General features: G+C 38.3%; 1 protein-coding gene across 1 annotated transcript in view; it reads left to right on the top strand.

Moving 5' to 3' along the window:
* WDR36 (WD repeat domain 36) overlaps positions 1–11,934 on the top strand; it is a 29,948-nt gene extending 18,014 nt beyond the window's left edge. The window contains exons 16-23 of the mRNA NM_001044634.2: positions 585–664; positions 3,119–3,226; positions 4,753–4,850; positions 6,048–6,190; positions 6,797–6,913; positions 7,154–7,235; positions 9,411–9,598; positions 11,069–11,934. Coding sequence (NP_001038099.1) covers positions 585–664; positions 3,119–3,226; positions 4,753–4,850; positions 6,048–6,190; positions 6,797–6,913; positions 7,154–7,235; positions 9,411–9,598; positions 11,069–11,218 — 966 coding nt within the window. The 3' untranslated portion in view covers positions 11,219–11,934. The remainder of the gene's footprint in view (positions 1–584; positions 665–3,118; positions 3,227–4,752; positions 4,851–6,047; positions 6,191–6,796; positions 6,914–7,153; positions 7,236–9,410; positions 9,599–11,068) is intronic.
* The last annotated feature ends 2,144 nt before the right edge of the window (positions 11,935–14,078 follow it).

Genomic DNA, 14,078 nt, shown 5'->3' with positions numbered 1-14,078 from the left:
GTTTTGACAATGTTCATTTTCATGTTAAAATGTGCCCTGTTCAAATGGTTGCGTGATTTTAAGGAACCTTGGCATTTTATAATAACTTTACAAGAAGCTAATTTGGGATTTAACAAAATAAAGCATCAACAATAGTGAAAGCCAAGATGTAGAATTCAGCTAGTCTTGAAGTATACATGTACAAAAGATGAACCAGGTAAATAGATGGTGTAAACAGATCTGAGATGATGCAACACACTGATATTTCCTTGTTTTATGATTTATATAGTTGTGTTTTGCAGTGTTCATTAAGATACTTTGTTATTAGTGTCTGATTTAATTCTTCGTGCTAGGAAGTGAGTATTTGATTTCTTCAATTTTATGCTTCATCATTCACATAAAAGTGAGGTCCAAAATACTTTCACTTAAAGCAATATGGAACGTGTCAGTATATTTAAACCTGTTGTGAAATAGTTTCTATTTTTGTCCTTTTCCCTCTTTAATAAGGTGTTGTCAGTTTTGTTTTATGGCCAGATCATTTCATCATGATCTCTGGAAGTCATCTAAAACAGAGCTATAGCATTAAATTGAGTATTTTATTTTAGACTTTCAGTCCTGATGGTCGTTGGCTAATAACTTCATCAATGGACTGTACGATTAAGACTTGGGACCTTCCCTCTGGATGGTGAGTCAGTTGAAAAAGCTATAGCAATACATGATATGAACTCCTTTCTGTCTCCTGAGTGGCAGAAAACCTTCTGGCTTGATTGTCTGTCACCAATCTGTACTACATGATATTCAAAGTTTAGTTGAGTTGTCTTGATGTGTGAGCAGTAAATACAGTAATATGCTGTTCATAGTCATCATGCCTAGCATCTGTAAGAGGAGGCAGTCTATCTGCATTCCAGGAACCTGATGGAAAAAATGTAAACCACTATGTTATTTTCCCAACAAATGTTTGAGTAACTGAAATCACTCTCAAGGATCAGGTTTTGTGCCTTTTTCCGGGAATACAGAATAACAGTGTCCTGAAGATGTGATTATGAAATTAAGAGTTTTCATGTAAGTGTGAAAAAGTTTGAACTTCTTTGTCCCAAAGCAGTTACATAATCAAAATACAGGAGACTGCTTAAGGTGAATTACTTTTGTTATGCTGAAGTATTAATCCAGTTTGTTTCTTGAACACAAGTCTGTTTCTAATTAAATTCATTTTAGGAACATGGAAGTTTTAATTCAGAACTTCAAGAAATTCTGATCAAACAGAGATCTAGATAGGACATGACATTCCCTGTTGGTTTTTTTGTTTGGTTGCTTGGTTGGTTTTCTTTGTTGTTGTTGGTTGGTTGGTTGTTTAGAATTATAAGAAAACATTTTCCTTTAACTGTAGGCTGAGGAATTTATTGAAAAGGAGCAACAGCTCTTAATAAAAATCTTGAACTCAATCAAATCTTGAACTGCTACAGCCCAGCCTACCTCCAGTCTTAATGAGCTTACCTGCATTGGTGAGCACCAGTTTCAGTAACAATCCTGTGGTTGGTCTGTCTACCGCCTGGACCAGGAGGTTGTCTTCAGTGGACTCCAGGAGTCTCCTGGATTGTTTGCAGACTTCCAGTTGCTTTCTTAGCAGATATCCAGGTGGTTGAAATACCCCATCAGGATAAGAGCCTGCAGGCATGATGCATCTTGTATCTGAGGCCAGAAGGCCTTGTCAACAGGCTCCCTTGGATCTGGTGGCCTGTAGTAGACCTTGACAACCAGGTGTCCTTTATTTTTACCAACAAGCTTTCAACCTGTTTGTGGCTGTTTCTCAGAGGCAGTTCTTTGCCGTCAGTCAAACATCAGGGCCAGCTCACCTGCCTATCTCTTCTGAAAGCTTGCAGCCTTCAATTGCAGTATTTCAGTTTTGAGATTGATCTCACCACATCTCTGTGACAGCAGTTAGGTCATAGTTGTCTAATTGCACTACAGTTTCCAACTCCTTGTGCTTGTTTTCCATGCATGTGCATTGGTGTAGTGGCACTTTAGCTGGGGTATTCACTGTGTTACCTTCTTGGAGGAGCCCTCTGTAATTCCTTTGGAACAGTTTTAAGTTTTTTCCCTGCTGTTTCCTAAAGTGACTGTTCCCTGGCTCTTCTGTCAGTCAGAAGTGCATCCCCTTCACCCATAGAGTCTAGTTCTGCTGATGAGTCCTTCCAGTCTGCTGCCCAGAACACTCTTTTCCCACCTGGTCAGTTGCATCCTATCTGACATCAGCATGCCCAATCTCTCAAAGGTGCAACTGAGATCATAGAACCCAAAGCCCTGAGCGTGGCAACATCCATGCAGCCATTCACCTGATCCATTCACCTCCTATTTCATGGGTATGAGGGTCTGTCAGTGAACACATTTGAGAACTTGTAGTTTGAAGTAACTGAAAATTACATCTTGGAAAGTGACAAACCTTGCATTGAACATGAATTTGCATGGAAGTCTGCTAGGGCGTGTGTCATCCAGTAGTTGCAGCAGTGGGTAGAATTCAAAAGTTACTCATTGCAGTAGTCACACACTTCTGAGTATTTCAACTTCCTTATGTGAAGGTTTTTTTTTTCCCCATTTTACTGCAATACGAAAGGAATGATCAGGGAATTGTATAACATACTGAGATTGTGGTAGAGTCAAGAGAAAAGTGTTGCAGATACTGCAGAAAGTTGTTTATTTTTTACTTTAAGGACATTAGGCCCTCATGCTAACCAAGTGCATGTGAAGTATCTGTAGAGAACCATTGATGGCAGAGAACTAAAAGATTAATTTAGAGCAATGTGGTGCTGCACGGAAGTATGAAATCTATTGCCACTGAAAGTGCATTAGGCCTAAGGAGTTGAATGTAGACAGACAGTTCGTCAGACATTCCTCAAAGTGTCTCAGGAGGCAGACTAAATGTTCCAGCTGTAGCTGGTAACAGAAAGTTTTAGTGAGTGGTTTGTTGCCCAACGCCACTCATTCACTGAGTTTATATGATGTATTTGAATACTTCTATTACGCTAGTTTGCATATATGCTTACAGTGTCCTGCTTGCATTCAATCCTGTTTGTGCTGTAATTTAGGTACGTATAGAACAAAAAGTTCATTTTGCTGAAGATTTCCCTTTTCTCTCTTTTAGCCTCATAGATTGCTTTCTGCTAGACTCTGCAGCAGTGAGTCTTACTATGTCTCCTACAGGAGATTTTCTAGCTTCAGCACATGTGGATGATCTTGGAATTTATTTGTGGTATGTAATATTTATTTCTGTAAACAACTTCAGGTGGGGCTGAGTGCTTTCAGTCACCTTCGTGGCAAATGTGTGTTTGGCTTGCAAAGTATCACCTCAAGAGCTTTGTCATGTTTTCTTCTAAAAGACTGAGGTATTCACTGCTGCTATGAGCTGTAAATCTTTAAATCTATTGTCATTAAGATACTTACTCTGATAATGGAATAATCTGTTTTTTTCTGTTTCTCTCTGTAAACAGTTCCTGTTATGCCATTCCAAAATTGTCTGAGATTCCTCAAAGGAATTTATAAGGAGTTATTAATTAAACTATTTATTAAGTTATGATTATTTGTTTATTAATGTTAGATCAGTACAAGTGAAAAATACATCTTAGTTCAATTTGGTACAAGTTGAAAGCAAGTGACTGGCTAGGGTAGAATGGAAGTAGCACATTATTTAGTATTTTTTTCGATGGTTAGTTTTTGTTTTCCTGTTGCCAGATAGGTGGATTAAAGGCTCACAGAATAGCTTGGGTTGGAAAGAACCATAAAGACAGTCCAGTTTCAACTCCCTGCCATGGACAGGGTTGTCACCCACTAGATGAGGCTGCCCAGGACCTTATCCAGCCTGGTTTTGAACACCTTCAGGGATTGGCCACAGCTTCTTTGGGCACCCTGTGCCAATTCCTCTCTGCCCTCTGATTAAAAAATTTTGTCCTGACATCTAATCTAAATCTCACTTCTTGTAGTTTAAAGCCATTCCCCCTTGTCCCATTGCTATCAGACCATGTGAGAAGTCAGTCTCCGTCCTGTCCGTAAGCTCCTTTTAAGTACTGGAGGTCTCCTCAGAGCCATCTCTCCTCCAGGGTGAAGAGGTCTTTTTCATAGGAGAGTTGCACCAGCTTTCTCGTAATCTTTGTGGCCCTCCTCTGGACCCTTTCCTACAGCTTTGCCTCCTTCTTTTGCTGTGGGCCCCAGGCCTGGATGCAGTACTCCATGTGGGGTTACCTGAGGGGTGTTCCATTGTTAGACCTTTCTGTGATTAAGTAAAAGAGGATTGTTAGGAGTAATTATAAAAGTTTTCTTATCTACCTTAGGCTTATATTGGCAAAAAGTCATGTACTTTAATTGCTCATATGCAGGTTCCAGACTTCAAGAAAATTTGTTAGGAATGCCACTCTGTAATTATTCGGAAGTAGGATGAATCATTTCTATTTGCATAATACTTTGTATCTAATAAATGCAAGCAAGATTTTTAGGTAATTTTGCCATTGGATATAAATGCAGAAATTAGCATTGATTGAGGTAAAATTAATTCATATTGCTATGTGAAGTCTTTGGCAATAATACGTTAGCATAACTTCTCTATTTAAGCCTTTTTGACAATATATATCATTGGATTTCATTTCATGTTTATCTGTTTATCTTCGGTAGAACCTGCTGTGTAGTTAGAGCACAGTAATATTAGGCTGCAGTGGAATTCTGTCTGAAATAGTTGTTCCCATTCACATGAAAATTGGTTTTAAGATGTCTATTTTAATTTTTTAGGTCAAACCGCTCTTTATATTCACTCGTCTCTTTGCGGCCCCTTCCAGCAGACTATGAACCTTCTGTGATAACACTCCCTGGCACCTGCCCTCTGCAAGGTAACCTTCAGGCAAAAGATTATTTTCTATATGATACTGAACTTCAAATAGAAGACATTTTATTTCCTTGGTGAAAATTTGGTGTCTTATTATTCTGTTTCTGAACTTCTATTTATTCTGCCATTTCTAGCAGACTTTGGCATACTCCTGTGCTCTAATGTTCACTGAAACGTCTGTTCATGTTTCTGCATTTGGATGTACAGAGTTACATTCTGATTACCTTCACTGATTCAAGTAGATTTTGTGGGTAATAAGAATGCTTGTGTTATTTGGTTGCTTTCTGTAAGCCCCGATTGCCTTAAGTACCTTCCGTTGTGACCTCTATTAGAAATAAATTGAAATAAACATTTCTGTTCAGCACTGGGGACAGGATCACTGTTTGTTTTTTCCCCTCCAGCTTTTGTGCCATGGTACTTTCAGTGCTGTGTGCTCTCACATGGGCAAGAAGACTGGCTTTAGCTCACTTTCCATCTTCCTGTACTCAATTCCCACTGGAAGAACAGGCTAAATTGCATTATAGATACATTTAATACCAACAATTATGCATCTGAAGGCCTCTAGATGGAGGTCTTGTATGATAAATTGTAGGAGTTCTTGTAAGGCAAAGTGCATACATTTTGATCTCCAGCTGGAGGAGAGACACACCTACCTACTGACTGCTTAAAAGAACAAGTAACTTGCTCTGTTGATCACTTAATCAGGCATATTTTCTTCCCAGATACCTAAATTAAGGAGACAGGATTTCCTCCCATGGGTGTTCATGTTTTAATCCTATTAACTGATTCTGGCAGAATGCTTGAATCCAATTCCTATCTTCAGCCAATGTCAGGCTTCTGTTGAGATGCTCAAAACTAAGAATGTTTTGGTGTTGTGATTTTTTTTCTGGGACATTCTTGGGTTCAGCTGTGTAGTATTATGCAAACAGAAACCAGAAAGTGAAGGTGTTTGCTTTGCAAACATATCTTAGTGGCATTTGCAGTCTTGTCTGTTCAATTCTACATTTTAGGCACAATTATTCATAATTTATTATTTCACTGAGTTGATAAAAGTTTGTTACTGGAGTTTGTCAGATATTTATTATGCTAACAGATAGGTATCTGCAATACACTTTTTTTAATTGCAAAATAAATAATCATGGTTTTGTTTATAATAATTAAAAAGTTATATGTGTTCATAAAATGTATTTGTTCTTGAAAGATGTGGATGTTGCAGAAGGTGAAGACAAATGTGATGAGATGATAGAATATGACTCACCAGAGCAACTGGGAGAACAGCTGGTGACTCTATCCTTACTACCTGAATCAAGATGGAAAAATCTCCTCAGTCTTGATGTTATCAAGGTAATATTATGAGGTACACCATTGTTTATCTACTGTAGTATCTGGACGGTGTTTCTGAAGAAGCAGGTAAAATAAAGGCTGTTTCTTCTGTAAGCAGTCTCGGAGAAAAACTGTTTGGTAACTTTTGCCATAATGATTTGTGCAGTGTGCAGAATAACTATCTGAAGTGAGGTATTTCTTTTTTTGTGCATCTTGTGAGTGTCCATAACTCTGTTCTAAGTGCCTCCAAACACTGACAGCCATTCCTATAAACAGAAAAAGAGGGAATAACTAAAAAATACTAGCAGATAGCTGGATGGTTTGCCTTTGACCTATGAGCTGCATTTATCTGTTCAAAGGACTTGATCTCACTTTTCAGGTATTCTGGATTTTACTGTAGAAGATTGCAAAAGACTTCTTATCACAGTTTCTGGGACTTGAGGGAGAGCTTGTTCTAAGTAATTTATATTCATATTCAGTTCATATTCAACAGTAAAATGTTTTTCTGTATATTTACTTTTCAGTTCTAATAGTTTTTGTGATATTCTAAAAATAAATTTCTTGACAATGAAAATTCCCACTTGTTCTTACTGTGATCATGATCTTATTCAAATATCTTGTTAACAGAAAAAAAATAAACCAAGAGAACCACCAAAAGTTCCCACGTCAGCCCCTTTCTTCATCCCAACAGTTCCTGGCCTTATACCCCGGTATGCTGCTCCAGAGCAAGACAATGATACACAGGTAAAAAAAAAAAAAAAAAAAAAGACTCTATAATAATGCTTATCTAGTGTATTTTTACAATAAAATCTTAAAGCTTTTTAATCCTAACTGAAATTTTGCCATAGACTTCACCAATTTTAATGTATTTACATTAATGTCTTCAAAAAATTAAAGTCTTCATCATGTCAGGAAAAGAGTGTAACTGAGATGTAAATATGCTTACATTTTTGTGTATATTTACTTAACTCTTTCATGGTTTAGTCAAAGGTAGTAAATATTGGAGTACTGGCACAGAAATCTGATTTCTACGTTCATCTCGAAGAAGCCCTGAGCACTAATGAATGTAAGTTAAGAAATTTCACTGAAGTATAGAAGCTAGTGTTTGTGTTTGGTGTGTTTCATTTCAAATGCCAGAATTGCAATGTTTGAAGGAAGAATGCACATAGTATGGTAGCAAACGCAAAAAGAATGGTCTGGTAGGTATAAAGCTGAGGAACACATATCCAATCTTGACCAAAGATCAAGCTGGCTGGCAGCATGGAGCCAAACTGGCTAAAAAACTACTTAGAGAAAGCAGGTAATTTTCTTAAGACTGTTAGACATTGTTGGAGGTTGTGATGCTATCATCCAGAAAATATGCTCTTTATTATTGGGAAGGGAATGATCTGATAAGGAATAATCTGGTGGTTCATTTGAAACATGAAAACTCTGCTTTGCTTAGCAAATGCTGTTTGCAAAGGCTACCTCTCTGAACTTATAGCAAACTTACTTTTAATTGTAGTTGCTTTATAATTTAAACCTTTAGGAAGAAAAAATGGACGTAACTGACAAAATCTTTTGGATTTTTTAAATTTTTTTAATTAACATTCTGTTAATCTTGAAATTTGTTCACTTAAGATGCTGGTGAGGATGAATGTAGCTGCTGTTCTCCTTGTTGATACAGTGCTGCTACAGAATCACTGAAATTGGGATTTTTGAAGATGTTTGGCAGTGTAACTGACCTGGAAATGTAGATGGACAGCTATGGAAAGCTTGTCTATGAGGCAGTTCTGAGGAGCTTAAAACATTTTGTGTGCATGCTTTATTTTGGCTGTCTGTCACAAGCAAGTTGTGGGTTTATTCTGTTTCTAGTATGTCGTGTGAGGGTATTCTATTAAGCTGTTTTAGAACTGCCTTAAGAAGAGTAAAACACGAGTTTAAAATATAAAAACCAAATTAAGCCTTTTCTGGCTGTCTGCACCAGGGAGCAAGCATACTCCATGGTGCATTGCAATAGCGATCCCCTGGGCTGCCCTCAGGCTGTATCATCTCTGCTGAAACGACAGTGTGCTGCAGGGAGCCTCTTGATCCACTCCCAGTACTCTGCTAGTGTGTAACATGGTTCTGTGCTTAGTATTTGACAAGTGCCTCTTCTAAAGACAAGTAGGTCATGCAAATAAGCAGTGGTACGTTAGAAGATGTCCTAATTTACCGTTGGAATGGAGGCAGGGTTTTGCACTGCGGAGCAGGACTGTAGAATGTTGATTGGATTGGGCACCTTTTCCATACTGTATGTATACTAATTTCATAGTATATTCTGTGCTCTCACATGCACAAAGATGAGTTAATACATCCCTTTAGCACTGTTAATGTCACACCTGCACTTTAGCTAATGGTCTTCACAGGGATTAAATATTCATGCGTCGAAATAAATATAAACCACCGAAGAATTACTAGCTAATGGCTGATATCAGTAGTTACAATGATATGACAGTGTAAAAAACTGCTTTCCTTAGTAACTTCAGAAACTGAAATATCAGCTGACAGCATCAAAAAATTTTGCTACCACAAGCAGTGTTTGCATCCATGTATGCAGAAATAAAAGCATTTCTAAGACAATTCTCAGAGAACAGGTTTGATTGCAGAAATTATGAGAAAGAGCATATATGAGGAGGAGAAAAGAGTTACTTGTAAATTGTGCACTTTTCTGCTACAAAGAAGATTTCCCCCTCTGCCCCAGTAAAGCAGAAGAATTTACTTAACAAGCAATGATTCCCTTAAATGCACCAGGTTGTGTTTGACTTTGCTTAGTGTCAGTAGCAATAAACACTAAAGATTGCTAGAGATTGGTTTGTCTCTTCTAGGATATATTTTCTGTAATGGCTTGGAATACAAGTTTATACCTTCTTTTTGCTGAAAAGAAATAAAAAATGGCAGTCTTAACTAGTTGATCAGAGACATAGTTTATCTGAAGATGCAGAAGTTAAAGGAAATTTATGGAAACGTATTACCTGTATTTGTCAAGGTGGACTTAGAAAAAAATGCAGTTTCCTTATGAGAGATGTATTTTTCTGAGACACGTGATGAGTTAAAGGCAGAATGACCTTTTGTGGAAAATAGGAATAGCAAGGAGACATTAGAAATTTGAGCTGTTGCTTGATGACTGTGTATCAAATGGTTTGAATTGCATTGGATGGATTCCTGAGATTCTTTTCTGTAAGATGTTAACGATAATGTTTTGCTCTATGCTTTAACACAGATACAGCTCCGCTTAATTTGCTGAAAGACTTGGGACCATCTAATATTGAGATAGAACTGAGGAGTTTGGCCCCTGAGGGTGGCGGTTCTCTGGAGGTGATGCTGAGCTTTTTGAGAATGATTGGGATGATGCTGAACAAGAAGTACAACTTCGAAATTGCTCAAGCGTACCTTGCGCTATTCTTAAAGGTAACAATGTTATTTTAAAAGCTGATCTTAGTCCTGCATAAAATGGTCCAGTGAAAGGACACAAAAGCTGTGTGAACTCTCTGCTGGAGCTGTTTATCTTTAAATAGTTTCTTTTGGCGATGGTTTTAAAAAGACTTACCAAATATGTTTTTTTTACAGGTTTTTACTCTGTTATTTGTTCCACGTATTTCATTTTTTTGTAACACAGCTAATTTCTTAATGGTTGATAATTTTTAAGCTAAGACTTTCTGTGTTTTGAGTAATTCAGTGCACAACGTTTGGGAACGTGAAATGAGCATTTTATTGCACTTACCCCTTGAAATTGGAAGTCTGACTTGACTTTGAGTGTCAGTGGTCTGCCTTTCTTCTGTTAACTGTTGAGCTCCACAGAACTGAAAAATTATTCCCAGATGTGTGGAAGTTAGAAAGTTACCATGATAAAATGCAGTAGTGTTTACTCAAATGGTTCTGTAGAGAATCAAAACCTTTCTGATACTGCTGTACCCTCTTACCTGCTGTATGAAGCTGTGGGAAAGCAATTAATTACCATGTAATGGGAAGGTTGTTAAAACATTCAGGTGTGCCATAGTATCTGTTTAACTGCACATTTCTTAATTATTTCAGGATTTTTTTGTATGGCAGACAAATAGGTGCATGTTCTTTGTCTCTTTCTTCTGCTGGTGTTAAATGGAATGCATAGGGTTATGTCAACAAAAGCAAATGGTACAGGCTGATATAACTAAATCCATAGAGTGAAATACTTCAGAATAACAAATTCCCCCTGTGATAAATGCACAACAATATATTTTGTTACAGATTCTAGAGAAGAAAGCTCAGAGCTTATCAAAACTCCTAGGTTTATGCTGTAGCTGAGAAAATTACTATTCCATCCATTAAGTGATAATAATACAGTGACTGTATACATGATTGAAATACTGCTTTTCTTTTTGCTTTACTGTGGTTACTGTCTATAAAGAGAACACTTTATATATGGAAAGAACATCCCCCGTATCTTTAGGAGCGTGCTGACATGACTCTTGCTTTATTCATACAATCAGATACATTAATACAATCAATACAGATAATTAAAATAATAGTCATGATTGGTCTCAGAGCATCTCTTTCATGTTTCTAAACTGAACATAACTTTATGATGCAGTTTTTGGAAAGAGGAAAAAGCTACCTGCTAGAGAAGTGTGTGATTAGGATAGATTCAGCAGCAACAGTACATCTAATAAGATGTTTTGCTGCTTTATCCTATCTACTAAATACGTGGGAGGAAAAGGACTTCTGAAAGACTAGCCAAAAAAAAAAAAAGAGAGAGAGATGAGATAAAATTGAATGACTTAATTGAAGAACTGTCTTCATTCAATTCCAGTACTTGGCTTTAAGTAATGTAACTGAAGAAGCTGATATTCTGAATTTGGTCTGTGTTAATCTTACTAATTGCTGCTTATTTTTATTTTTCAGTTACATCTTAAGATTATTTCATCAGAGCCAAGCCTACTGGAAGAAATATCTGTACTGTCAAAGCAACTTGAAGAAACCTGGATTCATTTGCGGTCTCTTTTCAATCAGAGCCTATGTGTACTAACATATATGAAAAGTGCTTTGCTATAAAATATTTAAGAGTTTTGACTACATAAAAATTTCCTCAGAAAAATAGTACAACTTTTTTGCCAAAGTTACTGAATTTTAAGATTTTATACTGGAAGTTCTGATGCTGTCTTTTATATGCCTGTCTAGAACGGGGTGTTTTAGAACACAAGTAACATGCAAACGCTCCCTGAACTCTGACAGCTTGGGCAGTACCCTCTGCCCTGGGGAGCCTATTCCACGCCTGTCACTCTCTGGTGAAGAACCTTTTCCTAACCCCCACTGACTGTCTCCAATGAAGATCATGTCATTCCCAAAGAAGAAATGATTAAAATAAAAAAATTGGGAGTATATTTTCTGTATGAGAGTCCATAATATTTATTGTGCTTAATAAATCAGTAACATTAATGCAAAATTAAAACAAAGAGCATCTCAGTCATTAACCAGTTCTAAATAATGGTTTAAAACAAAGGAGTACAAAAAATTGCATTCTTCTGATATCAGAGTGCATTCACATAAACCTTGCAAATGTTTTCTTCACACGTTGTCAAGCTGTATTCGCTAAGCAGAGGTCTCTGGCTGTACTACAAATGATGGAAATCGGTGGGGAAGTGGGGGAAAAAACATTTTATGATGTCAAGTTTCTCCGTCTAATTTTGTGGTATCAAGTTCTGACGAAAATTAAGATTATTTTCTTAAGGAGATAAAAAAATCACAGAAATAAAAGCCTTGAGTTGTGAGGATTTTTTTTTTCTTGAATCAGATGCTGTTTTAATGAATTGGTATTTAGGCTTAAGACCATAGTGTTGGAGAATTTACAAAAGGGATTTTCCTAAATCTTCAAGCTTTACTGCCTGAGAATGTGGGAGCAGGGAAAGGTTAAGGTGAGTGTATTGGACTGTGTGGATATGATGGCCTGGCACATCGGAACCACAGAAATATGAGGCACTGGTTGGTAGACACTGGCATGCAGTGCACTCTAATGCCCTCGAGTCACAAAGAATCAATTTATATTAATGGGGTGACTGGGTGTTCCCATGAGTTGACTATGTTGGAGGCTGAAATAAGCCTCACTGGTAAAGACTGGCAAAAACACCCTATTGTGATTGATGCAAGGGCTCCATGTATACTTGGTATTGATTACCTCAGAAGGGGATATTTAAGGATCCCGAGAGGTATCGGTTGGCCTTTGGAATAGCTGCTGTAGTCACAGAAGGTATTAAGCAGCTGTCTGTTTTGTCTGGCCTGTCAGAAGATTCATCTGTTGTGGGGTTGCTATTAGTGGAAGAGAATTGCTACAAAAATGATACACAGAACAGCAGTACCACACCAACAGGGATTCTTTGCTCCCCATTCAAAAGTTGATTCATCAACTAGAGAGTCAGGGAATGAACAGCAAAACTCACTCATCTTTTAAGAGCCCCATATGGCCAGTGCATAAAGTCATTGGAGAATGGAGGCTGATGGTAGACTACCGTGGCCGGAATGAAGTCACACTCCCACTGAGTGCTGCTGTGCCAGTCATGTTAGAGCTCCAGTATGAGCTGGAGTCAAAAGCAGCTGAGTGGTATGCCACCACTGACATTGATGATGTCTCACTGTAAGCCCCTTTTATCAGGTGCTGTGGAAGAATAACTTCATGTGGGGTCCTGAGCAGCAGCAGGCTTTTGGGCAAATTAAATAGGAACTAGCCCATGCTGTGGCCCTTGGGCCAGTATGGACGGGACAGGATGTAAAGAGCATCCTCTAAACTGCTGCTGGAGAAAAGTCCCACTTGGAGTCTCTGGGAAAGGCCCTCAGGAGAGACCTGAGGCTGATCCCTGGGATTCTGGAGTCGAGCATACAGGGGCTCTGAAGAGGGCTACACTCCAAATGGAAAGCAGATCTTAGCCATGTATGAGGGGATTCGGGCTGCTTCTGAAGTAGCTGGTACTGAAACTCAGCTCCTTCTGGCACCTCGACTGCCACTGCTGGACTGAATGTTCACAGGAAAGGTTCCCTCCACCCATCATGCCACTGATGCCACTTGGAGTAAGTGGATTGCATTGATAATGCAACGAGCTCAGATGGGGAGCCTCAGCCATCCAGGAATCTTAGAAGTGATCACCGTCTGGCCTGAACCATTGACATGCCCACCCAATACATTTGCTGTGTCACACTTGCTCCAGCTAGACACAGCAGAACAGAATAGCTAATAAAAATGTATGTATTAATGTATGTATTAATACATATATAGAACAAATAGCTAATACAAATACAGATGCTTTGTATTTGGCAGAGGTCTGAAATGATTGTGCAGTTTGATTTTTCTACATATGCTTTTATTTTTCGTGCCATCACGCGTTAGAACTTTTTTTGTCATGTACCCTGTGAACGCCACAGACACATAGATGTGGTGTGGAGTACTCAGTGCTGCCTGAAGCAAGTGGCACTTCAGGCGCCCACATACAGCATGAGATCTTGAGCATGCTTTTTGTTCTCAAATTTGCAATAAAGTTTATTAAGGTTATCAAAGGAGTGCAAAGGTGATGGAAGGTTAGAACAACACAGAGAAGCTGTGAAAGTCGGCATTCTTTAACCTTAAGTCACATTAAATGTTGATTTAGTGGGTGGCAACCCAGCCTAGGGCAGTGGCTTGGACCTGGATGGGGGGCTTTAAGGTCACTTCCAACCTAAGTTGTTCTATAGTTCTGTGAAAGGTGAAATAGTATGGAAGTTTCCAGACTCTGGTGTTTTGGCTAGTGTGGGCTGAGAATACAGTCAGTGGGGTAGATGTACACCTAAGACTTTTTGTAAGCATCCTTCTAAGATTTAAAAGATCTTTTTCAACATAGAGTGGTTCGCTTCTGGAGATGTAGTTCCCAAGAGCTCATTATTCCTGATT

Source organism: Gallus gallus, chromosome Z (assembly GCF_016699485.2).
Source record: "Gallus gallus isolate bGalGal1 chromosome Z, bGalGal1.mat.broiler.GRCg7b, whole genome shotgun sequence".
Taxonomy (NCBI): domain Eukaryota; kingdom Metazoa; phylum Chordata; class Aves; order Galliformes; family Phasianidae; genus Gallus; species Gallus gallus.
The sequence above is the reverse complement of the archived record's forward strand: the minus strand, read 5'-3'. Positions and strand labels throughout refer to the sequence as shown.